At 38.7% G+C, this 27,166-nt stretch overlaps 1 protein-coding gene across 1 annotated transcript in view; it reads left to right on the forward strand.

Moving 5' to 3' along the window:
- The window catches only part of LOC146000618 (dipeptidase 1-like), a 271,792-nt gene that overhangs the window by 36,231 nt on the left and 208,395 nt on the right, over window positions 1-27,166 (forward strand). The window contains exons 4-5 of the mRNA XM_083138372.1: window positions 12,840-12,972; window positions 20,150-20,300. Coding sequence (XP_082994498.1) covers window positions 12,840-12,972; window positions 20,150-20,300 — 284 coding nt within the window. The remainder of the gene's footprint in view (window positions 1-12,839; window positions 12,973-20,149; window positions 20,301-27,166) is intronic.

The raw sequence follows: 27,166 nt of genomic DNA on the forward strand, positions 1-27,166 counted from the left end.
CCCAAAGGTCCCGTGTTCGTTCCCCGTTCGGTTCAAATTCGGGAACTTTTCTAACGTTGGAAGCGGCCCCGGCGCCCACTCAGCGTCGAATGACATGGGTACCTGGGGGTTAAATTGGTCAGGAGCGTGATGCTGATCACATCACTCTCACTCACGACCGGATCAAGAAAGTGTGTGGCGTTACCCCCACACCCCCTATACGCCTTCATGGCCTGGTGCTAAGCACAGGGGAACACTTTACCTTTTTTTTACAGTCTCCCTTGAATCGTTCCACACTATATACAGACATTCATAACTATACTGAAATATATACTCATATATAAACACATATACACACATAATTATACGTACTTATGTACATAAAACATATATAATTCTTTAGGAGTTTAATTTGTTCATAATGTTCTTTGAAGGACAGACAGAAACTGCTGAATGGCATATCCAAATCCAAGTCCCGACCGTCTCTCATTATTTCATTGTGCTTAATACATAATATTAGAATGGGCGAATTCTGGTGTACTGATGGGTGGAATTTGCAGTAATAAAATTGCTGCCTGAACCGTAACATGTCCTTCTTAGCATGAAAATTTAATGTCTGTAGAAGACTTGGACTGTTGACTACGCCCGTACAACTAACTTATATAAAAGTAACGTATGTGATACGAAGACTAAAATTGGTAAACGCTGTAAGTGCCACAATAATTCGAACACCGTTTTCCACGTTAAACTGTGAAATGTGCCATGCTTTATAATGTGGTAAACGTGAAAAGTGGCTGGTTGCCCTCTAAGTAGTTCAAAGGGCGTGTAAAGAGGTCACGTTCTTACGGGCTGATGGGCTGAACGATGCGATTTCCCAACACTTTCGCTTTCGGCACTTAAAATGTTTACCACTTTTAGTCCTCATACCACTCTCCTTTTGTACATAGGTGTTACATTGAATTCACTGAGTAGTAGTTTGAATGATACCTAATTCTGAAAATATGATATTTTGTATTTTTTGTAATACAAATAACGAACAAATTTCTTCTGAATTCTTTCTATGTTTTTGCACACACGTAGGTAGTGGCAGCGCCAGGAAAAAGTTACTAGGTGGGCGGAAGGTTTTGATTTGATTTAGTTTATTTTACTTCGCGTTTTGTGCCTCTTGGCTAATTTGTGAAGATGGGGATGAGTGATGAAATGATGAAATTGATGAATGGACATTCACAAACAAGCAAGCCCGACCGGGATTCGAACCCGGGACCCTTGGCGTCGCAGCGCGATGTGCTAACCACTCGGCCACAGGGTCGGGCTAGGTGGGCGGAAGGGGACGAGTAAATACTGTAGGGGGCAGTCACATTAAAACGCACAAAAACACTAAATACATATAATATTTATAAATATATAATAATAAAAATAATACTTATTGTTATTATTATTATATTCATATATGCTGTTTTGTGTTTGTCGTTTATTCAGAGTGGACGTTTACTGCCTAGTTTAGATCCATATGTTTCGTTTTAATCAAGACATTAATTATTTTTTATTCGTAAGTTGCGTTGTATCTACTGGCCCATTTCAGTGTTGGAAGACAGGTAGAAAATAGTCTGAAATAGTTTCCCCATATATTATTTTATAATTCTTCTTCTTTCTTGAGATGAAACTACTGATATAAATATTCAATTATTAGATAATAATATAAATGTCAAGAAAATGTTTGGAAGAGTTTAATATTCTTGAAAAATAAACATGACATTGAAATAAATTAATTCTCTTAAGTATTAGAAACAACGAATGTCACTTAGTGAAGTGCATTTCTTCTGTAGGAGAATTCTGCTACATGTGTTTTGTAGAACACATTGCCCACCTTCGGTACGTTCAAGACTTGGCATTCCTTCTTCTCAATAGCAAGGACAGCCAGATGAAGAAGCTGGTATCCAGAATAATGTTTGGCGAAAGGCTTTTCAAATATTTCAAACAACAAGATGTTCCTTCACATGCTGTATTGGAAACTGGGATTGTTACAGAGAATACAACTAGAGTGTGAACCTTGTGAAAAGCCATTTTCCCCTAGTATATCGAAGAAATCCATTAGGACTACTTTCGCTCTTTCTTCGTAACGCTGAAGAATTTTGGGCACAATCTGCGGTTCACTTTCAGGGAAATCATATCACAGGATTAATAATCTGAAAAAGGTAAAAATTATCTCATAATTCGAGAAATATTCTGACCCTGGTGCACCTCTCACTCTACCACTCCAAAGTATGTTTATGCTATACGATTACAGGGATCTATGGACATCTTGTAAATAAGCTCTTTGATTTTGATATCTGCAAAGAGCAAACTTGCATACAACCATTGAGGAATGGCAAATCCTAAAAACAGTTATTTTACCTGCCTGCGATACAAATATCTGTCTTGTTCCTTTCTCGCACTGTCTTTTCGTTCATCTGACATTTGTGCGAATACTTTCGCCTCTTCCATTTTCTGGCTTATTTCGCTGAGAATAAGTGTGGACATTATGCAGATTAATTTGTTCTGAATCGAATTTTGAGTGTGAATTATAAGGTTAAAGTTCAAAACATTTCCAAATATTATCGCCTCATTTTGAACTTAAATTCGAGAGTTGCAAGAAATTACCTCTGTTATGTTACGTTATGTCAGACTCATTATCATCTCGAATAGCAAGTCCCTGAATAGTAAGAAACCGCGATGCGTTCACAACAGCGACATGTAGTGTCGGTTTTCTTGAATTACTTTTGAATGCCTTTCACTAATTAGTGTAGTCACTAACGATCCACAATTATAATAATTTTCTCGTACTACCGACGATGTTTTGTGGTCCTAAGAATGTTCGTGATGTTTTAAAACCATCTACATTGAACGCTTTTTCCGGTTCTTAAAACTGGTTGAAACTTAGGTTAATCGCGACGATTACAGAAAATAAATGAACGAGAAATCACCTATGACAAGGTCGGTGCTGGAAGCGTGAACGAAAGTCACATACATACATACACACACATATATATATCATCATAAACAAAATTAAATTTTGTTATAGTCATGTTGGTATTATAAGCAGGAAACATGTTATCATGCAGAATACACCACCTACTCGTAGAAGTCGTCATATTCTTTGTAATGAACTCTCTTATTATACAATATTTCATTAACGTCATTTGGCGAACTTTCTGACTGGGGAGGAGTACCCGCCCCTGCCCCCCCTCTGGCGTCGTCACTGCACGTAGGTACTTCTTAATATAATGATTATCACGAAGATTCATAATAAGTATGATTTAATACACAACTTAGAAAACCATTTCTGAGGTGACTCAACTTTCATTTCTATGCATAAACAACTTTACGAAACAATTGAATGTTGATAAGGATTTAACACGATGAAAATAGCCCACTCTTAACAGAAAATTAGATGTCGCACCATAATAGTAAGAGTTACGTTTAAACATGGAAAGATTGCTAAGTAAACAAATCATAATCAAGACAAAAATTTTGAATTCCTTTATGTAACAAAGAAAATGGCTCAAATCTTGAGCAAAGATAAAGTATGACGTCACACGTGGAAATAGCCTGTAAAGCTTAGTCGAATCACCTAATTTTATTTAAAGTGTAAGCACATTCATTGGTTATCTTTGAGTTACAACATTCGTACCGAAAGTAATGTAAAGTTAGGTAATACACGAGAAAGTAACTTTAAAATCAGAACGCACTTAATTTTCCACCATTTGGAAGAGCTTTAAATTTTAAAAATGCAATTCGGTTATCATCCGTGTGAGAGAGCGTGTGAATTATTAAATAACACATTTCAGCTCTGCGTTTGAAAAGGGGCAACATGATCCCACTAAGTGGCAGCACTGTTGCATACATTACAAGGTAGGAGGGATGTAAATATCAAATGCTTCCTTCAAATAGGAAGGGAGCGAGTTGGAATATTTACTGGGGATGTTCATGTCATGAAAGAACGTGATAAGCAATGCCACTCTGCCAACGTTTGTCAAAGGTTAGTTCTACTTTACACTCAGATAGGCTAATCGTGGTTAAACTTAAAGTTTAAAAGAGTACCCTGAGTAAATGACCATTAGAGGTAGTATCCGGAACACCATGATTACAAAGACGCGGTATTACCACTAGGCCATAGTGGAGGCCCTGAGACTGCTGTGAAGAACGCTGATATTGTTTGACTCGTTCTCAAATGTGTCGCTGGTTACATCAGTGTGAAAGCTCCCTTCATCATCAAAGAAAAAAAAAGAGTTGAAGAGAGAGATAATACCTGCTTGGTAGCCCAAGAATGGAGCCAGGGCTGGCTAGAAAGTTTTGCTTGCTTTCATGATTGATTGATTAATTTGTTTTATTTTACTTCGCTTTTTGTGCCAGTTTTAGTTAATTTGCGAAAATGGGGACGAGTGTTGATATGGTAAAATTGATGAATGTAGAATCACAAACATCCATGCCCTTACCCGGGACTCGAACCCGGAACCCCTGGCGTTGTAGCGCGCTGTGCTAACCACTCTTTTTTTTATATTGTCTTATTCTGATATTCAAGTTATGGAATTACATTGTTGTTGACATAAGTGTATTACTGCTATTACAATTTGTATTTTTATCTGGTTAACCTTTACATTTTTGTTTGACATAAATTAAGTAAAAAGCACTAATAAGAAATTTGCATACCATTTCTTCCTTGCTTGGAGAGTAATTTTTTCGTATTGTTCTTGCAAGAAGATACTGAATTGTTTCTGAAAACTGCTCTCGTCATTGTGAAATATATATAATAAGTATCCAGTTATCAACCATTGTACTGCTCGTTGTTTTGTTGGTGGAAAAAAATTGAAATCAGGAAGACTATATCTGTATCCGTAAACTTTGTTAATGAGGTGCGGCATATACGACTGAACATTGTTCTCAATTTGTTCTATGCCGTGGAGGAGTTTCGACAATTCGTTATCCTGTGGGCTAAAGAGTCTGGCACGTTGCATGATATACAGTTAGGAGAGTCACTGATTCCATATTGGTATGTCCTATCTCTAGTCACTATAACACGATGGACCACTTTGTACCATATTGATTGGCCAGCTTTTCAAAGGTGTTTGTGGCCAATTATGTGTATTGAACTCCCTCACTATTCGTGGTACTGTGTTCTTTGAACTATTGATTTCACTATATAACTTTTTAACAGATGGTGTAATTGTCTCATGTCTTAATAACTGGTAGCATACTTGTAAAGCGATGTCCTTATAAAACAAAAAACTTTTGGGGATACTTTGGATATCGATGGGAGCTTCTAATGGAATGTTCCGTATTATCGTCTGTACACATGCTTGGGTCGTTGACTCGTGCAGTGAGAAGGCTGTTTGAAGGCCAGTCTATACAAATAACGCTCTTGCCTGTATGTTCGCGTGTACTAGTGCCAACCCACCTGTCTTCTCTGACAACGTGACCTCATTTATTGCCACCCGGAATATTGTATCGTGCCACATAAAGCAGCCAACAGCTTTGTTGACCTTGGCTAAGTGATGTGGTTTGAAGGGCAGGATTTTTGCTACATACCAAATTTTGGAGAGAGCAAAAACATTGATAAATCTTACTCGTGCTTTTAAACTCAGAGAGCGCAACTTGTTCACTCTGAGGACGTAGATTGCCCTCTCGCACTTGAGTTTACTATTGGCTTCGATCGTTTCATCGATATTTGCATAAAAGTTTATACCTTAACTTTTATTTTCTTGTCTACAGGGCTCGCCGTATTGTTTGTGAAAGGATTCGCCTTGCCAAGGGGCATCAGGAATGACTTTCGATTGTTTAGTTTTGCTCCTGATGTGTGCTCAAAAGTATGTATTTGGCTCTTTCATCCTTGAGAAAAATTGTGACGTCATCCATGAAGCTGCCAACTTGTATTGTGGTGGAAGCCATAGCAATGCCCTGTAAATTATGCTGGATACTAAACAAAAAGGGGGCTATTGTGAGGACGTACAATGTGCTACTCAAGGGACTACCTTGTAGTACACCTCGTCGCATTTTAAAACTTGTTATCAAAAAACCATTTATTTTGAGTTTTAGCAGCATATGATTATATAATGTTTTGATCCAATTAATAAAAGTGTCTCCGAAGCCATATGCTTCTAAGACTTTGTACAGATATTCGTGGCTCACTCTGTCATATGCTTGGGAAAAGTCTAAAGATAGAATTGCCTCTGATGCATTTTTATTGTGTTTGGTAATAATTACGTCTCTTATCGTTTGCAGCAAGTGATGTATACTTTGAGACGTATTACAAGCGAACTGTAAATTGCCAATAAGTTTAACCATATATTTTTTTAAACGCTGATTTATGCACCTACTTATAAGTTTGATGTCACTAGTCAATATTGAAATTGGCCTAAAATCTGTGACGAACTTTGGATTTGCCTTTTTGGGAACTAACACTATAACTCCCGTGCTACTTGTCTTCCCTATTGTCCCTATTGTCCCTATTGTCAACACTTCGTTGACCCATTTCGTTAATTCGTCACCAATTAAATCCCAGAAACATTAATAGAATTCTGATGGTAATCCATCTTCGGCTGTAGTTTTATTCCTCGGAGCTTTGAATACTGCATCATGAACCTCCTTACTAACCTCTTACTAAACGGTTGTGTGAGCTCAGTTCTTTCATTTTCCGTCAGTGATGCAGGGAGGTAGTTCAAAAAATTACATTGCGTTTCTGTTGGTTTAAAGGCTTGACCAATAAGATTTTTATAGTATTGCAAAAACCTGTCGTGTATACTATGAGGGCTGGTGACAACTTCACCGGAATCTAAAGTTAATTTATGAATGACGTGGCTCCTGGCGTGTTTATGTTCTTGAAGAATATGACTTAGTGTGGCTTGCTTGTCAGGGTCTATAGGAAGAATCTTGCTCTTTATTATTGCTGCAGATTTTCGTTTCCTATGTATAGAAAGTAATTGCGGTTTTATTTCATTTGCATAGGGACGATCGAAATTACCTTGCTTGTATGCAGTCTTGAATGATGGAGATCATTCAAGACTCCATACAAGAAATTATATTTGTTTCTTTGATCTCTACTAACCTCTGCACTGAAGAATTTACTGACCTGACGAAATTTAGGCTTAACTCGAGTTTCCCACCACTCGATTAGGATCTTTTGCACTGGCCGAGAGGCCTTGAGTTCGTTCCACGTTTCCCTGATTAGCTGGACACAACTACCATTGTGTAATAATGTGCTATTTAAAAGCCAGTACCCGCTACCTTGTCGGGGTTTGATCTAATCTAAATTTATTTTGAGAATTGGGACACTATGGTCACTAAAGCATACTGGAAAATTTTGAACACTAATTATATATTCCTGAAATCTTGGTGCGACATAAAACCTATTGATCCTTGACGCACTATTGGAGGTGATATGTGTGTAACCTGGACTTTAGCCGTTGGCGTGTATCCAAGCTTGACGCAGTTGCAACCCCTGTGTTAATTCATAGAGCGCACGTGAAAAGTTGTATCCTGGATTTTGATCTTGTGAACGAATTACGCAGTTAAAATCTCCCACTAGTATAGTGTCTAGTGTGTGGGATGTCAACTCGGGCCCTACAACTGTTGAAAAAAATGTTCTCTTTCCCGTCTGTTTTGGCTTCCTGACGGTGCATACAGATTACAGAGAACACTGAGCCTAATTTGTCACTTATTTGTCTGCCCGTGGGATGGGGCACTACATTACGTAAATCCAAGTGTCGCCTACATGCTATGGCAGTCCCTTGTGCAAAGGGAGTAAAATTGTTGTATACTTTAAACATGCTCAGTACAGAAAAATCGTCTATGGCGACCTCTTGTAAGAGGGCCACATCAATAGACGATTTAATGAGAAAGTCATTGAGAGCAATTATTTTGGTCTTACTTTGCATTTGATTCAAATTTATAGATGCCAAGGTAAATGTTTGCATGATTATAACTGTCCACAAAAGAAAACTAAACTTACTTACATTCTTCAACATTACTGATCTCTAATTTCTGCCTATAATGCATTAACTATGCTTTCCACTAAATAAATCTGGGGTAAGTTTGTTACTCGTTGAAGGTTTTTCTTTAGTTACATTTGCTGAATTACTTGTTAAACTAGCCTTTGAAACATCTTGTTTTGGGGTACCAGGTTCTACTCTAAATTCGTTATGAACTATTGTGGAACTTAGGCATTCATTATTTTTCTTCTTCTTTCTTCGTAGCACCATGGACTCTTCCACCACTGACCGTAACCTTGATACAGATCTTGACCGTGATTTCCTAGGGGAGGTAACTACGGGGAATTCTGTCTCCGCGAACAAAGCACTTGGGGGTGGGGGCGGGGGTATGTGATGCATCTCCTCTGCAGTGGTCAATGTTGGCTTCTCCAACTCTTCCCTTCCTGTTGGTGTATTCTTCACACTAACTTCGTGTCTGGTACCTGTCTCCTCGTCGGTGATTCTGGGACTATCCGTGTTCCCTCCATTGTTATCTCTTGACGCAGGGACTTCTGCACCTGATGAAGCTGAATCTCTTGGTTTAGTCCGTACGGGTAGCACAGTTGGTTTATATACCATCGGGGCATTGTCAGCGGGTATATTAAACAGCCCCCTGCGGGGCTGGTTCCCAGAGGATCGAAGCTTGGGACACTGAGTCACTAACTGACCCTCTTCCGAACACGCGATGCAGATACGAATCTGCCCAGGGTATGTTACCCAATAGGCGTCTCCATTCATGATTACATATGAGGGTATGGGTTTACCTAGTATCATTTTGATCAAGACACGTCCAGTTCGAGTAGGGTAAATGTGATCTGCTGAGTATGTCTCGTCTTCAATTTTCAACACTTCCCCATAAGACCTCATGACACGACTTATCACTTCTGCACTTAATTCAATTGGGACTACATGGATTCTGACAATTACATGTCGCTGGTGGGGCCAAACTACTTCAACTTTATGTTCACCATCTACGTCACTACAGATTACCTCAGCACCAAAATCATTTAGTAACCGTTCTCCTACCACTTTTGTCGCAAATTTCACGTACAAACACTTACGAAAGTAATCTATTTCAAAACTGAGCACTTGGTTCGTAGGCACTGGTAGACATCAATGAAAACAAATTTCAAAGTGTTTTCTCTTTGTGTATTCATCGTGATCTATTTCATCGTATCCTCACTGGCTCTCGGTAATTGTAAACAAAACCTCGCTTGCACTTCAAAGGGAAAAAACTAACACTAACAAACCGTATACGGCCCTAGCTAACTCGGACAGTTCAATCACTAAGCCTTCTCACGCGAAGAGAGGAGCTCGCTACGAACTGCTTCCTGCACGAGCTGCAGGCAGACTGCCCACTCCGCCACGGTGCCAGCTAGACAGTGTTAACCCTCAGATTATTTTCTGTGAAACTTTTGTGGATTGTGCCAGTGGGAAATCATTATTTAAGTGGCCACACACCATCGTGCGGAAAATAGGGAGCTACGAATAAGTATCGTAACCCAGTCATGAACACATAGAACGATGACTGGGGATCGTCGTGCTTCCCACACGTCACCACGTAACTGGATGGATGATGCCCACATCTGCGAGACATGTGGGAGAGTGGCCTGCAGTCGGTAGGGAGCAAACACCAAAACTAAATACTAAGATCTCTAAATCCGGTCATCCAAAACTAACAATTCCTAACCTATAATTCCGCTTATGTCCAATAATGCACATATGGTTAGGTTAGGTTAGTAGGACCGGATTGATATCTCTTAGCATCTAGTTTTGGCGTTTGGAGCAAACTGACTCTGGCTTTGGCCGTCAAGGACTGTGGCGCCACGGGTTATTATATAGGGTTTTGCAAAAGGACTTCCCACATTAACATTCACTATAACTTTGTAACGAACAGAGATATTTCAGTGAAAGAAAGTTTGTATTTCACAGCACCCTTTAAAGTTTTACCTGGCAATACTGCATGTCTGTCATCCACATCGCCACACCATTCACATCGATGCATTCCTGCAATCTCGTCCTGAATCCAAAATGCCCGCGATGAATGCAGATACACTGTTTTCAGGTCATTCTGATCTCTTGGCTTTTCCGCGTACACTTCCGTCTTGATATATCCCCACCGTCAAAAGTCACACGGGGGCAGATCTGGTGACCTTGCGGGCATGATGTGGATCCTCTACGGCCAATCCACCTGCCTCTTGAATTGAAGCACCTGATCCCTCGGAGTCACGTGATCCTCTCAACGTGCAGTGTTGCCAGGGAAAACGTTAAAGACGGCTGTGTAGTACAAACTTTATTTCACTGAAATATATCTGTTCGTTACAAAGTTATAGTGAATTAAAATGTAGGAAGGACTTTTGGATAAAACATTTTTAAAAACACTTGTATTAGGTTTCATTGCAGTAAAAAAACAATCTAAATTTTTGGAATGCAGATGAAAAATACCATTCACGCACGACGAAACATAAATATCATGAATTTTAGAAGCTCCTGTAGTCCCACAAACAGAACTCGGTTCAAAATCGCTTTAAACATGAAGATATGTCTCCACCAAGTACTCCAAGCGTTTATGACACAAATTAAACACATCATATACCACTGTTCAAACTGTCACTCCAATCCTTCATGCTAATCACGGTAAACGAGTTTGAAACTTGCACGTTGGACAAAAACAAGAGAGGGAGGATCGGGTGGGTTTGATTGAATCATACGTCTCATTTAAAGCTCTCCATGAAAACCGCTTCCCAAAGCGCAACCGGGACGAACATCAACGCAGTACCACAGCCCATGAAACCGCACATTAGCAGAATGAAACGAATTTGCGATGCGAAGTCTCGATTTTGATTCAGGATTTACAGAGTTCGTTGCAGATTTGGCATATTTATGTTCACATATAATCAAGGCAGTGAGGGTAGACGGAATGTTCATGCAGTCATCACTGAATCACAAGGAGGGTGAAGGGTTCAACCATGAACAAACCTTTTCTATCTCTCAAAAACACTCCTGATTGTTTGCTCATTTACGTATACGGAATCTAATCTTACCTTCTATACTCTATCCCGGAAATCGGTGGAGCATAAAGGCAGAGCAGACAGAGAGAAGCAGTACACGCTGCTGCAAAGTCTGGTGGTTTCTGTTGCTTTCCCCCTCCACTTCGTTCTCCCGCTCCGGAAATTCCTGGGACAGAGTATAGTAGAGTAGACTGTGTGGTTAAGTAATATGTTTTAATCTGCAAGTCATCAATTTCATGACATCATCATTTATCCTCATATTCGCGATTAGCCAAAATTGGCAGAAAGGCTAGAATAAATAAATATACAATATCAATCAATCAAAATAACAGTCGTAATTCAATATATATATAGCCCAAATCCCACCACCCACTGACATAAATGTTCTCCATGAAGGAAGCCCCGAAGGCAAAAAAAATGCCCGATTACGACCCCCCCCCCCCATGAAATTGTCTCAAATGGCCGAGAAAATTAAGAAATCGCTCAATCGGCCCTTCCTTGAGGGTAAAAATGCCATTTTTTCACGACCTTAGCAACCGTTGACATGGGCATGTGTTGCAGCACACATTGTTTCCTTCAATTCTTAATTGTCAAGCTACATTACATTTCTCACAGATCACACACAGATGAATGAACTTCTGGTTTTCAAAAGATTGCTCAAACAAGGGTGACATCTACATAATATAATACAATTACGTATACATTGTTATACTCAATGGAAAAATATCTACATTGTGCTTGTTTTAAGTAAATGCTTAGGGGTATAATAACACACAATTCTTTAGAGCTTGCCGTGCTTGTTGTTGTCCATGGAAACTGACGTTGCTAGGGAACTTAAAGAAAGTCTATTTTCACCCCGAAAACTACTGTAAGGGAATTATGCTAGACTAAACATGAGCATCAGACTTTATTGCAGAGGAGAAGAAGGAATTTGATGCGAATGACGGAAAACAATTATTTTTCAATTACGTTTACTAATTTGAAAAGTACAAAAGACGTAAATATTGCTTTTCCAATTTAATGTTGCTATTGAATTCGTTTATATGAAATATCTAACTATTTTGAAACGTACATATTTACCCGGTATATTATTATGAAAACAGACAATTATATGTTGAATATTTGTACAGAATTAGAGTACACTCATAAAGTTATTTTCTAAAGTTTTCAAATTAGCGAACTTATACAGTTGTTCCTCCTCATCCAATACGACATGGAGACATTTTCAGTCATTAAGATCATTGAGGAACCCAATCTATAACGTGATTGCATCACACAACGTGGCTGAAGGTCATGCATGTTAGCGTACAACGCGAGTCACATCATGTGTCAGAAACGCCTTACCTTATTACATAAGGCATAACTCCGCTTTTCGTGGAAATGAAGTTACATGCATACCTTCGAACTGTAAACTATCAACATGTCAGTGCTAGAAGTAAGAATCTCCTACATTTCAATTATTGCTCTCATATAGGCACCACAATGTTTGTTCTCCAAAAGTACTAATTTATTTAAAAGTGCGCTTTTCTCCAAACTGTGTTGAATTGAGTTACGCCACTTGTGTTCTGGACCCCTCATATATCATTACGATATCAAATTCGTTTTAAGAAGAGTCCTATACGCATATTGTCTCAGGGTATTCGTAAATGAAAACAAGCAACATAGCAAGTAATTCAGTTCTCACAGAAACACCATGTTACGGCAACTTATAAATCATAGCCAACCATCAGTACCACGTGCTTAGAACACACACAACTTATCTTTAGTACCTGTACGTCTATGAATATTTTTATTACTTTCATCAACATTTCAAATAATTAATGCATTTGTTTTCTTTTACTTTCAGTTTTGGTCTGCATACGTGCCATGCAGTTCGCAATATTTGGACGCAGTGCAACTAACTTTAGAACAAATAGATGTGATACGGAGGTTGATTGACAAATATCCCGCCCACATGCAGCTCGTTACGACATCGGAAGGTAATTTACTGTTTGTAGAGTAGAACAGTATGATATACTGGAAACAATTGTTGCACAACAAATTAGACTTAAATTAAGCATCACATTAGGTAAAATCGTTAATACTATAAAAGTCAAATTAAAACTTTAAAGTCCAATGTAAATTGTAGGATAGACTGTATACATCTCAAATGTACAGGAGCAATTAACTGTTATTTATAAAACGACTTCAAGGCTTGAGCACTAATCAAGTGAGCTTCAAAATGTCGTTCTCGTCATTTTAAAGATGGCGCTTCCTCTACGCACTTGCACCAGTGAAGAGGAATGTGTTCTTACCTTCTGTCAGTCTAAAATTTGCAGAATTTTCTCTGCAAATGAAAATTCAATATCTCTGTGCATGCTTACCACACCTGTAAGTTTACTAATGGAGGAGAAAGTTCGACAATGGTCTCAGTCGCAAGCAGATGGGTGGAAAGGCCTTTGCAGTGGCTCATAAGTTACTGCACGTGGAACCCAAAGATTTATTCTTCTTAAGATATGGAGGCACTAACTCAAACTTGAAAATATATGTAGATCAGCAATAGGTCTCTGCTAAAATGCAGCAAATTTCTGCAACCCTACATACAGAAATCTACTTGATAAGAAACAAAAATAATAAGGTTTCCGATTGGCTCTCCCTTGTAACAACTGAGGCCGATTAAAGTTAATATTTCAACAATTTAATTTGGATTTCTGAAAGTATTATTAATATACTGTTCGTAATTACTATTGATTTCGGAAATGCTGCAGGGATTCGCATGTCTTTTATACTGGAGATGACCTAAAAGTGAGAGAGGAATTAGGTGTCCTGTAGCATTAGCAATGACTGATAGAATTATATTAATATTTCACACAGCTTTACATAAAACTTGCTTCGATAATGATTATGTACTTGAAAAGGAACAACACCTCAATATGCTAATATTGTTGACATAATATACTTATATTTGAGAGTGTTTAGAAATTAGGCCTGACCTGGCCTTTCTCAGTAGCTAGAACGTAATACTTATCAGTAACATGCTTGGGGCATGTCCATGGATCCATTCCCGACATGTGGAGAAGTTTTCCTAAAACAAAAAATGTCAATTGCAGTAAAATGAAAAGATTGAAAATGAATATCTATTAGTAGAACTAGTAAAGAGAATTGCATGGCAAATTAATATCATACCACACCAAATACTGCAAGAATGCTGAAATGAATATGTATGAAATCACATTTTTTAGGAATTTTGTACTAAAAAGTAATTTTCGAAATAATATTTAGTATATTGTTTTATAATATTACATGTTTGAAATACAGAGTGATTATAAAGCCTCGATCCATTTTTCAGAAAAAATGTGTGAGATTAGAGCAAATGTATTGAGAAACTCCCCAGTACATGGTAACACATAATCAACATTGAAAGAAAACACATCGGACATAATAAGTTGTGTACAGAACAAAATCCATGAAAGTGTCACGTCAATGTACTACCATAGGAGTAACCTGTATGCATCCCAACGACGAACAGTTTCACAAAACACCTTTGAGACTATTGCCAGTGCCATGTTGAGTACAGCATGCTGGATACGTTGACGGTGATGTTGAAGCGAGGTGATCTTAACCCTGTACACCTGTGACCTGATGACCCCATGCAAGAAATCATGAGGTGTGAGATCCGGAGGTCATGTTGCCCATATTCATTGTGAGCCCCTACCAATCTACCTACGTGAAAACGTAGCATCCAAGTACGCAGGAAGAGTCTTTGTAAAGTGGAGAGGAGCTCCATCCTGTTGCAAAGCCACTATTTCCAAGATAGAGGCAACGCATTTTCGGAACATCTCTGAGGTGTTCTTATGCGCAAGTTGAAAGCGAGTCGCACAGAAACCAAATCAGCTGGTGAGGGAGTTGCAACACGTGACTATTGGTTCCTGTTTATAATTCTCGAGCAGCATTGGAAGTGAACAAAAAAACAAAAAAAAAACAGTGGGTAACAATGACTCAATACAGAATCGTACAACAACAAAAGCTCATTATCAAAAACAATACAATAATACCTTATGTGTTGTAAGTACTGCAAATATGTTCAAATGAAGAAACCAATGATTTATTCCAGGTCTTCGATGCCGTCCAGTTCAGAATCTGAATCGTACATTTCGTACAAGAATCTTCTGCACTCAACAATGAATCGTCTGCACTGCTGTTACTGTCGCCAACACTGAAAGTAAGACGCTCTATTTCTGGTTCCAGCAAACCCTCCGTCCGAATGTATTGTTCCTCAGTTTTTCTAACATTGCTGCAACATGACTCCCATTCTTCCTCACCAATCACCGAAAACGCTTCCTTACACAGTTCCCACACATCATTTAATTTGAAAGTCACATTGTGATTTGCAACCCATTGTTTAGAAGTGCCCCAAATTTTTTCTATAGAATTTAAATCGAGATGATATGCAGGCAAGCGAACGACAGTGTGGCCATGTTCATTCATCAGTTCATCTAAAATGTAGGATTTCATTTTCGGTTTGTGCAATTTTATAAGGCTGTAAAGTTCAAGCTTGAACATATTGTTCGTAAATGGTATATTGTTTTTTAATAGCCACTCTTGCATTTCTTTTTTCTTGGTGTTAGACGAAGGGCATCTTTCTTTCTGAATATTGTGGTAGGATGCGTTGTCGATTACGAAGACTGAATTTGAGGGTAAATTTGGAATGACCTTTTCTCTTATCCACCGCATGTAATTGATGGAATTCATCTCCGAGTGGTAGTCTCCAGTTTTCTGATTTGATTTAAATATCAGAAGGGCGTTGTTGTCGCTGCCTGCACGGACAATAATGAGACGTTGCCCTTTGGATATTGGAGATTTCAGACCCCTGAGACTATCGTCGTACCATGTTTTAGTGGTTGTGTGGAAGTGTGTTTCATCGGTATGTACAATAGGACGGCCTTCCCGACGATATCTATTGATGGCCCGTAAATAAGCAATCCTTGCATTCCGAATGTCATTCCTCTCAAAAAGCACACGTCTATTAGTTTCCACTTTCTTCCATCTAAACCCAAGTTTTTTGAAGACCTTCAATAAACTGGTTGCCTGCACTTTATATTCGATGGTTTTCCTTAATTTTCAAAGCACAGATTTTACTGTTGGGACTTGCCTGTCTACGGTGTAAACTTCATTAATTGTTCTCCGAACAACGCACATGTCAAAATCATCTATATCTGTACACGGCCGTGGACAATTTACATTTCTACGGGGTGTACTGTATGATGAAGGTGATCCAGCACGAACCGTCAAACTTCACTTCTTAATTGATTTTACCATACTTAGATACGCCTGTCACAGCACAAATACGGTCAATAACGAATTGCAAGACGTTTGCCACAACTTCACGCGTTTGTCCCCTAAGCGTTCTTCGGTAAACTTTGGAATGAACAGGGGGCATATTTTATGTGAGGAACACACTACGAAATCGAACTTCTATACACTCAGCAGCAAGGTCAAGCCTAGCACCAGATCCTCGCACCTCGGTATCACTTTGACGAATGATTTCTGAGCATGTCTTTCTGCGCAACCTGCTACGCCGTCGCAAGGAAGAAGACCATTTTAGGCTCGCTGACTAGCTAAGCGACAGAACTCGGAGCTGTTCCGAAAATGCATTGCCTCTACCATCTTGTTCCTATTGTGGTTGATGGAACAATTGCAACATATCGAGATCGCATTGCCTGTCACTGTGTGTCCTGCGAAGAAGAACGTGCCGTATACCTTGCACATCGTGATCCCCAACCACACATTTACTTTCTGGGGTGTTTAATTCCCATTGGAAGACCTCATGTTGCTGTACATTGGCCCACACTCTTCAGTTGCGTCGGATGGCATTACTAAAGAACAAGTTTTCCATCAAATTGTCCTCTTCCAGTGCCTGTAACAGCTCTGCACACATTGTTTCGCGACAAACATGGTCCTCCCTTCCTAACGTGTGCACCACCTGAAGGTGGTATGACCATTTCTTTAGAGTGTAATGGAGTATCTTCCGCATAGTCGGTTGCTGTAAGAACAGCTCCCGGCTTAGCCTTCTTCTTGACGCTCTTTTTGGCTTCTGCTGACGGCACCTTCTACCCGTTGCACGGTTTCAGCTGTTACCCTGGGGCATCATGAACGTTTAGCATCGTGTACAGTACCTCTGTGCTTGAATTTTTGAACCAGTAGCCTGACATTAGACCTGGTTTGTAGCAGGTTTGTGGAATTTTATTTCGAAAGTTGCCTGGACCTCTTCGAATCTTAATCCCCACAAAGGTCCAAAACACACCACGGCTATCATCTCTTCTGTAGTTAGTATCATTCACATCGCCTACAAAAGAAAGAGGAATTCAGCCGTTTTCAGAAAAATGGATTGAATCTTTATAATCACCCTGTATAACCTGCCAAAAGGTTTCAAATAATATAATTGGATTAATATACAGTGCTAGCCGAAAACAAATACACTTTCAAAGTTTTACAGAAAGAAGAGTTTGTATAATAGGGCTAAAATACTTACATGGTTTGAATGGTACGTCCTGAAGTTTACATTGGTAAGTTACAAGTGTCCTATGTGTGACCCTTTTGTAACACGACAGATATCAATGCGATAGTCCACTTCTCCTCTCCCAGGACTTTTCCCCTTGCACAGACAACAAGTTTCCTTAAATTTCTTGCTCAAATCGTAGATTGACTGGCTTGTGGGTGGTTGTTTACCATACCGTGTTCTAAAACGACGCTACACGATAATAACTTTGTTCTTGCATATTCAATCACACAGAAACTGACGAAACTCCTCCTGGCTAGCGGCCATTCTTCTCTACTTACGTCAAGGGTGCTACGTCACGAAGACAAACAAAAAACGGAGGTCATAAACTTGAAGACTCTCTATATGCAACAGTACTAAATGCTTTCTTTTGTAACAAACAAATTTCAATTTATAAAGCGTTTAAACTACTATTTCCTTTTGGCTATCCCTGTACATTAAAGAAAGGAATATGCAAAAATGTTTTCATAATTACAGGGTATCAACCCATACTTCATCTCGAGCTAAACGTAAGAAAAGACAACATTTAGCATATCATTAACAACCAGTATGAAAGTATTTTTTTGTTCAAGATACACGTGCATGAAAAAATTAATTATAAGCATTGTTTTTCCCATTTAAGGAATGGCACAATATATATGTTATGCATGTACATGTACGCGTAGGTGTGAGCGTATATACAGGGTGACTGGTAATTCGATGTATTCCCTGAAAGGGGTTAAAGCGGAGACAATTTGCAATAAATATGACCATATGATACCCCGTCCGAAAATTAGTAGTTTTCGAGATAATCGAATTTCTTTTGTTTCTTTAAAAAATTACAATTTTCCACATAAAAAGATGAATTGAGAAAAAACTGCTCATTGTATGGAACTTATTTCAAATTACTTAAATTACTTCCTTGTGTCATCTGCTATCCAACAAGGTACAAATGTTGCTAACATTCACATTTGAAGGGCCAGGGGGAAAAACGATGAATGTCGATTTTTCGCCCATTTTGAGATCGCAACGCCATCTGATAGTTCAGAAGCTGTACTATAAGAATGAGAACGGCCTTGGTTGGGAAACGATGAGAAGTGCCTGAAAAACGCATTATTATTTTGGCATATATTAACGTTCTTATGGAAAGAAATACTTTGTTTTTCATTTCCTGGCAAATTGTCTCGAATGAACATTCATCGTTTTTCCCCCTGGCCCTTCATTTGTGTACAAAAAATAATACTTCATTCATAATCATGTGAATGGAATCAATGAACAATACAATTAAAGAACATTACACGTCTTGCTCAAAGTGGTCATCTCCGTTACGAATGCAGTCACGCAGGTTTTTACGGACATTTGGTCTCTTAACTCGTGATGTGATTGTGTCCTTGATGTGTTGACCAGCTGTTGAGATCCTCTCCCTGAGCTCTTGTTGCAAGTTTACCGTTGTCTTGTCATGGCTCCAAATGTAAAAGTCGCAAGGCGTCAAATCGATCAGGGGATCGAGCTGGGCAGTCATCATGCTGTTAAATCATGTCACGTCTTGTAGCTAGAGGCACATCCTCCAACAACATTGCCATCCCGTTCCTCAAAAAATGTTCATAAGTGATGCCATTTAAGATTTCGGGCAGAAAAAATGGCTCGATCAAATTATTGTTGATGAAGCCCATCAATACTTCTGCCTGGGCGTTCGACAATGGCTGGATGAAAATTATCCAAAGAAATGGATTGGTCGAGGCGGCCCGATTCCCTGGCCGGCTCGATCCCCCGATTTGACATCACTTATGAACATTTTTTGAGGAACGGGATGGCAAATGTTGTTGGAGGATGTGCCTCTAGTTACAAGACGTGACATGATTTATCAGCATGATGACTGCCCAGCTCGATCCCCGACCGATTTGACGCCTTGCGACTTTGGAGCCACATGACAAGACACCGGTAAACTCGCAAGAAAAGCTCAGGGAGAGGATCTTAACAGCTGGTCAACACATCAAGGACACCATCACATCACGAGTTAAGAGACCAAATGTCCGTAAAAACCTGCGTGCCTGCATTCGTAACGGAGGTGCCCACTTTGAGCAAGACGTGTAATGTTCTTTAATTGTATTGTTCATTGATTCCATTCACATGAATATGAATGAAGTATTATTTCTTGTACACAAATGTGAATGTTAGCAACATTTGTACCTTGTTGGATAGCAGATGACACAAGGAAGTAATTTAAGTAATTTGTACGCTTCGTGTCATAACATTTTTGTTATTAATACGTTGCCAAGTAAACTAAGAGTGCCTTTTTTTATCATCACTTGTAAGTATAGACCCACCCGTTACTTACATGTAATTGTTATTTGGGAAAAACTTTTTTTTCAACGAACCACTTATTTGTTAGCTATCAGAAAACGCTGAAATAAGTTCCATACAATGAGCAGTTTTTTCTCAATTCATCTTTTTATGTGGAAAATTGTAATTTTTTAAAGAAACAAAAGAAATTCGATTATCTCGAAAACTACTAATTTTCGGACGGGGTATCATATGGTCAAATTTATTGCAAATTGTCTCTACTTTAATCCCTTTCAGGGAATACATCTAATTACCAGTCACCCTGTATATAAGAGTATTTCCTTCCTTGATTCCAGGAATTTACGAGGCCCATCGCTCCAGAAAACTGGCGAGCCTTATAGGTGTGGAAGGAGGCCATTCCATCGGGAGCAGTCTGGCTGTGTTGAGGATGTTCTATCACCTGGGAGCGAGATACATGACGCTGACTCACAGCTGTAACACACCTTGGTGAGTCACTTTGCTATTATAGAATTTTCAAGTATTTAATTAGAAGCTATGTATTCAAGCATATTGAAGTTGGGATCACATTGCTAAATTAAGAGCAGAAAACTAACTGGATGTGCTTAGCATACGTCCCACGAAGTTAAGGGTTGCTGTTTCATCAGTTCAATCGTCGTCTTGACACAACGTAAAAGGAATGATACAACAAATATTAAATTGCAATTTTTTCATTTCTTTGAGTAATTTCAAGTCATCACTTAAACTTTAGTAAGTGATTATGTATTTCTTTTTTTTTCATTTAAAAATAATAAATGAATTTCTCATAAGGGACAAAATTAAATTACATTTGAAAAGTCTTTCTTTATGAATAGCAAATATTTTTGAGAACAGAGTGTGCTTGTTTGTGTCAAGAACATATTGACAAGATATTAAAAATTCAACAGTTATTATTAGATAAAATTAGATATTTTGAATTCAGAGAGCATTTGTAAATCAACTTTGAAATTACCTAGAAATGAATGGACTTTCATTGTAATTAAAATAGTTTTACTTGTTAATGTTATTTGTGTAAACCAAAAAATATAAAATTATTGCAAATTTATTTGCATTCAAGTCCTGAGCTGTAAAAATATCAAATTAATTTTATAATTCAATGTTTCGCAATTTAGAAATAAAGGATTGTCTAAGTTATATATGATACATGCATACATAATTAAGAAAAAATGAAATAATTGATAGATACAAGAAGAACGTTGTGAAAATTAAAGAACATTAGTTTCTCGTAGGCACTGTTTATCAAAATGAAGTTTGACGGTGCAGCTTTAAGCATCAACGGTACAGAAATACCATTACTATATTTGAGATGCTAGGAGCAACGTTGTTCTGTTTTTGTGCATCACTTACCATAAACATTAGTTGCAACATTACTCGTGGGATGGAGTCAATTATTACTTTACATAAGTTTTATTTACGCAAAAAAAAATCTGTCTCGTGAATCTGTAGAGCAAGCCCGGAAATACATAAGAGGGGAGAAGACGAGTGGGCAGAGCAAAGCAGTACGCGCTGCTGCAAACGGTTTTTCTATCAATGCACTCACTCCCTCTTTCACGCGCTCTTTGGTCGAGACTTATACAGTATATACGGTCTTCGTGGACTTTGAATGCTGGACTCCAGATCTCCTTACCAAGGATCCTGTGTTCAACTCCAAGCCAATGCTTGTGTGAAATATTGTGTTTACTTTAATCTCTTTCACGAATCATTGTTCTTTCTTAACGTTACGGTTAAACCGAGGAAGTAATCGTGAAATATATTGGATAAGAAAGAGAATCTGCCGAGCTCCGTGGCGGGAAGGTTCGCACAGCAGCGTCCTACGACGCCAGGGGTTCTAATCCCGGTCTGGGAATTGATGTTGTTTTGTGAGTGTCCTATTATCAATTACATCATATTATCACTCATCCTCATCTTCGCGACTAGCCAAAAGTAGCAGAAAAGCTAAGTAAAATAAACCATATAAAAAAACAATGAAAGATAGAATTTCTCCATTTGCTGAGAATGTGAGCTCTGGAGAGATTTGGAAGCTTTCGAGTGCTGGAGAGTTCTTCCCATTCACCTCCAAATCCCTAGTACCGAGGTTTCTTCAATCATCACCAGAAAAGGCTCAATATGAATTAATTAAGTAACTAAAATAGAAAAGAAAAGCCGAAGAAAGGACTATATTGGAAGTGAGTATTTTTTTTTATCAGTTTTGGCCATAGATTACTTTACCGTGGAAGAAAGGGTGGAGGACTCACAGGCCCAAACTTTTTCATCACTGAAAATTAATCAACATTCTTGTTATTGACGGCCTCCATTGTTTCCTATATGTTTGTTTATTTATTTATTACAATAATTACCATGTTTCTTGAAAATAATAACCAATTATAACATGAGTGTAACATTATTTTGACATTCGGTAAAACTCACAAAAAAACATAATAATATTTTTAATAATGCTTTTTTTGTTTGTAGACGGCAGTTGCTCATTAATTATAATAATTACTGAAATTACAATCATTACCAACTAAATGTACACTGTCACTAACAGAAGTGTCTCGAATAACACACATTTAAAGATGGCGCCTAATAGGCCCACCAAGTGCATTTTGCCTCCTATTTACATTACATTTATGTTCTTATGAACAAAAGAAATACAGAAATGTTGAGAACACCCTAGGGAACAATGTAATTTATTTTCAATATTTAATAAGAATTTTCACATTTAAAATGTGGATTAAGGCGCGTTTCAGTTTAATGTCTTCGCTGGAGCGATAAAATCTACCTCTGTTAAACACAATTCTGCAACAGTAACTGCTTTCAATTCTCTTTTGAACCCACTTGAAAGCGGTTAGATCTGAAGCACGAATTCACCCAGCGTCGTGCCAAACAGGTCTGTACACTTAGACAAACTTGTTCATATAGCTAATTAGCAATGAACCGTGGTTGCTTCTAGGACAAGATGCGATTTTCATCAGGATTGTAGCTTCCTAGTTTCTTTGATCTTTCGCGCCTACCTGTTGATTTACAAACCGCTAATTGAAATCTCCAAGGTTGCTCTCAATTAAGGCTTTGATATTTATCCCAGCAAACTGTCGACAACAGCGAGAACAACAGGATGGGGGGTAAATTGGATGGTCCTCGTATATGAAGATGGCGGGAATCAATGGGAGGTGAACACCAATTACTTAGTGAGTAAACAAACAACACTCCTCGCAAACACTAATGAGAAACGATTTTATGAACGTACGTTCATAAACATGATGAAACTAATTGATACTGATTATAGAGAATGGAGTGCTAAAATTCATATATTGCTTGGATATAAACTCGAAAGAACTTGTTGTGTGTGTACAGTGAGAGAAATAATTGCCTGGACCACCGGACCTAGAATTTCGTAACGTCTTAAAACCTGCTGTTTATGCAACCCAAATAACAAAATATTCGCTTAAGTTTGCCTTGTGATTCTGAGTTCTCGGGAAGGATTGAGCATTGATAGCATGAGTCACATGACTCAGGCCCCAGCCACAACAAACAGCTGGGTGCTACGAGGCCTCCAGAAGAAAATTTCAGGAACTGGTTTCTTAACAAGAGCTACTCGTAATGAATAATTTTAAAAATAAGACAATATTTTGTAGTTACAGTTTCGAACCGTTGGAGAGGCATATATTTTTTTGTACCATCGTCCATTTCACGAGTTTATAATTCTTCCTCACGGACACGATTAACGCGAGTGGTAGAAGAAAAGCGAAGTAAAATAACTGTTCAGATGACTTCATCTGTGCATAAAGTGGACTTACAACAAAATTTAAACTTGCGAAAAAGATTGTGATAAGGTATTAAAGAATTGGGTCTAACACAATAATTCATTTTTGTTGGTTACCAATGACATTGTTAACTAATATTCTTAATTTCAGTTTCAAGATGAAATCGACTACGGAATAAAAGGAGTGGGTTCATTTTTCTGTTACGAAATTCCACTTTTGTAGTCAACCTTTGTCACACTAAGATGTGACGTAATAAACAAATCTGACACACTTTCAAAGTATTAAATTGGTATCTATTTGGGAACCATCTTTCAAATAGAATACATTTTGGATGTGTCGAATCGTAGTATGTAATTCCCGTTTTAGCAGCTTTAAGAAACGTCGTTTGGGGGGGAGGTTACAAATACCCTTTCGCCCCCGTCAAGTTACGCCTATGACGAACAGGAATCCAAAGTAAGACTGTCCCGACTAAATCGGCAGACACGTCTGACAGATTTACAATTAGGAAAATCAAAATTAAGCGTGTAGTTGAAAACAGCCTATTTCAATATATTGTAACGTCCTTCGGTCGGTGGAGGAAAGATGGATGACCAATAGCTTAGTTAGCTAAGTGTTACAAGTCTACCCATAATGCTAACCTTTTTCTCCAGCGGTGGCATGAGACTCTATTTACACTCAGGGTTCGGGTGTATGGTGCACTTAGAGAGCTATGACGTAGTTGACCAGTTAAGTTCATTGACAACTCAAAATTAACTAAAACATATAAAGGTTTATTTCATCACAAACTTAAGCAAGAAAGGAACTGATACCCTTTTACAGTAGTTTTATACCTCCAACTTATAGTTTCACAGATACAGATATATATATATATTCATATTTGGGCCTCTCTATATAGTTACGGCCTTTTGTAGTTGAACTATAAAAACTTTTAACCCTTAAAGAAACCCATACAACTTTGTATATGATAACTAGTACTTTTGTAGGAAAAACAATCACAAAGGGTTTATAAACAAAGCATCTAAAAGAGAAAGATTAGTGTAACCTTGGAAACGGCTTTTGGTTTACATATAGGAGTAACAGGCCAAAAACTAAGGAATATATTCTAAGAAGCGAATTTCCCAGCATCGAGGAGACGGGGTTTCGCTGTTACCATCCCCAACGTCGAGATGACGGGGTTTTATGAAAGAAAAGAAAAAGTACCTAAATATCTCTCGCCCTAAAGCGGAGTGGGTTTCTCTCGCCCGAAAGCGGAGTGGGTCCTCTCACACTAAAGTGGAGTAAATTTCTCTCACCAAAGGGTGGAGTGGGATATCTTTTTCTCTCTCCTGTTAGGAGGAGTTTACCTCTTGCCCGTAGGCAGAGCCCTACTTCTCTCGTCCGCAGACAAAGTCAAACTGAGATGCTAGCCAAGGTTATTAGAAGTATAGGTTGGGCCAATCCGTTGTTTACTCGTAATGACGAAACGACGGTAAGAGGTGAATTTATCCATGAAATGAATTCCAAATCTATGCGCTAGTGTTGCACTATGCAGATAGGAAACCATGCCAGAAACTGAACACACGAAATCGAGTACACAAATGAGCATTTCCACCCATTTACATTTTGTGGCTTCAGACAAATTGAAAATAAATATAGATAGGTACTTATTGTTATGCGGGACAGAATATTTTTGATCGGAACGGGAATTTTTTTTAAATCCCGACATTCGGGACGGGAAATATTCGCAATTTCTCGACTAGTCGGGAAATCTGAAATTCTCATTTTCACCTTAAGTGATTTTCTTTGCATTTCTGGAATGAAAACTAACAATTTCCGATAAGTTCCAGACACTTGCAATGTAGAAAACGTCAAGAATTAATACCGTTTTAAAATGACCATTCGGTATTTCCCGACTGCTCGGGATCAAGAAATTTAGGGAAGTCATTTGCTGAAGTCGTGATAGGGACGGAATTTTTCTTTCCTATACCGGTCCCGACTTTCCGAGATACCGCACACCACTTGTTATTATTTATTTTAGTTCAGCACAAGATACATCTTCCAAGTACGTTGAACATAATATATACGTTATATACGTTTTTCAAAAGGATTCTTCGGTCACCGAGCTTTGGATTCGTGTGGAAACGGTAACGTAAATCATGCTAATGCTAGAATCTGCAGTGCGCATTTCTGCCCAGAAGATTATGTACGTAATCTGAAAAGTCAACTTTTAGGTTTACATCGAAGAAAGATCCTTAAGCAAGATACCTTCGACTCCTTATTATGAGCAGGAATGTAGGGAGTATAATCCTGGTAAATACTTCGCCTACCATTTCTTTGCCATTGGTGTACAATTCTATCTCGCTTTTTCTCTACATATTCACATAAAGCAATAAAAATACAAACTGCTAACTTTTCATTCCATTTTGGTTATTTATTAAACGGTACGTGTTCGTATTTATATTTGATAAATTTACTTTGCTCTTCCGGCCATTTAAGTCAATTGAGATTATGAAGAAGTGATAAAATAGATGAATGGCCAATCACAGTTCCCCTTACTTATAAGAGCGACCACAAGAAAAAGAACCTTCCTCCTCTTCCGTTCAACTCTGACTATAAGAGAGCATGCTCCACTGTCCCCCTCCCCTCCACACTGGAGTACGGTGCACAGGAGTCGCGAGTCTGCGCAGGTTTCTTTGCTTGTGGTAAAAGTGCTCCCCTGTGCTTAGCACCACGCCATGAAGGCGTATAGGGGGTGTGGGTGTAACGCCCCACACTTTCTTGATCCGGTCATGAGTGGGGGTGATGTGATCAGCATCACGCCCCTGACCGCCTTTACCCCCCAGGGTCTCCCCCAGGTACCCATGTCATTCGACGCTGGGTGGGCGCCGGGGCCGCTTCCATCGTTAGAAAAGTTCCCGGATTTGAACCGGCCGGGGATCGAACCCGGGACCTTGAGCATGGTAGTCAGACGCGTTACCGACTGAGCCACCGCCGCTTGTGGTTCCACTATAATAGTAATATAAAATTGTACACTCACCTCACTTAGTTCTCCGACAGTTTTTTTCTTTATACATCATATTTGGAGGAGATACAATTCAATCTATAGTTGTACGTACACTGTATATAACACACCTTATTACTGACTTGACTTCCTTGACCCTGGATGTACAGGGTCAAGGAAAAGAAAGAGATGAGCATAATTTTCTCTTCGGAGAAGATGTTGAACCTAAACCAAAAAGAACACAAATAACGAACTCGTCAATGTAAATTGATGAGATTAGTAAATCATTTGATGAAGTGAACTAATTCTGAGTGGACTAATCGCAAAGGACATAATCAGCTCAGATCCTATTACTTCTTCATGGTATGTGACGTAAAGTTCCCGCCCAACCGTTTGACGGCGTTAATGGTTATCGCATCTCCTTTTCCATAGCCTGTAGTACACATCCTCATCTAGACATTGTTCTTGTTCTGGTGTTTAATATCTTCATACTGCAACACTGTCGTTTTGTCATTTCACGTGACTTCACATTGAAGTGATGCATTCACTTGGCCGGTTACACGTCATCGCACGCAAAAACTTCAACCGTTACC

The sequence above is a fragment of the Lepisma saccharinum genome, chromosome 16, assembly GCF_977018435.1.
Source record: "Lepisma saccharinum chromosome 16, izLepSacc3.1, whole genome shotgun sequence".
Taxonomy (NCBI): Eukaryota; Metazoa; Arthropoda; class Insecta; order Zygentoma; family Lepismatidae; genus Lepisma; species Lepisma saccharinum.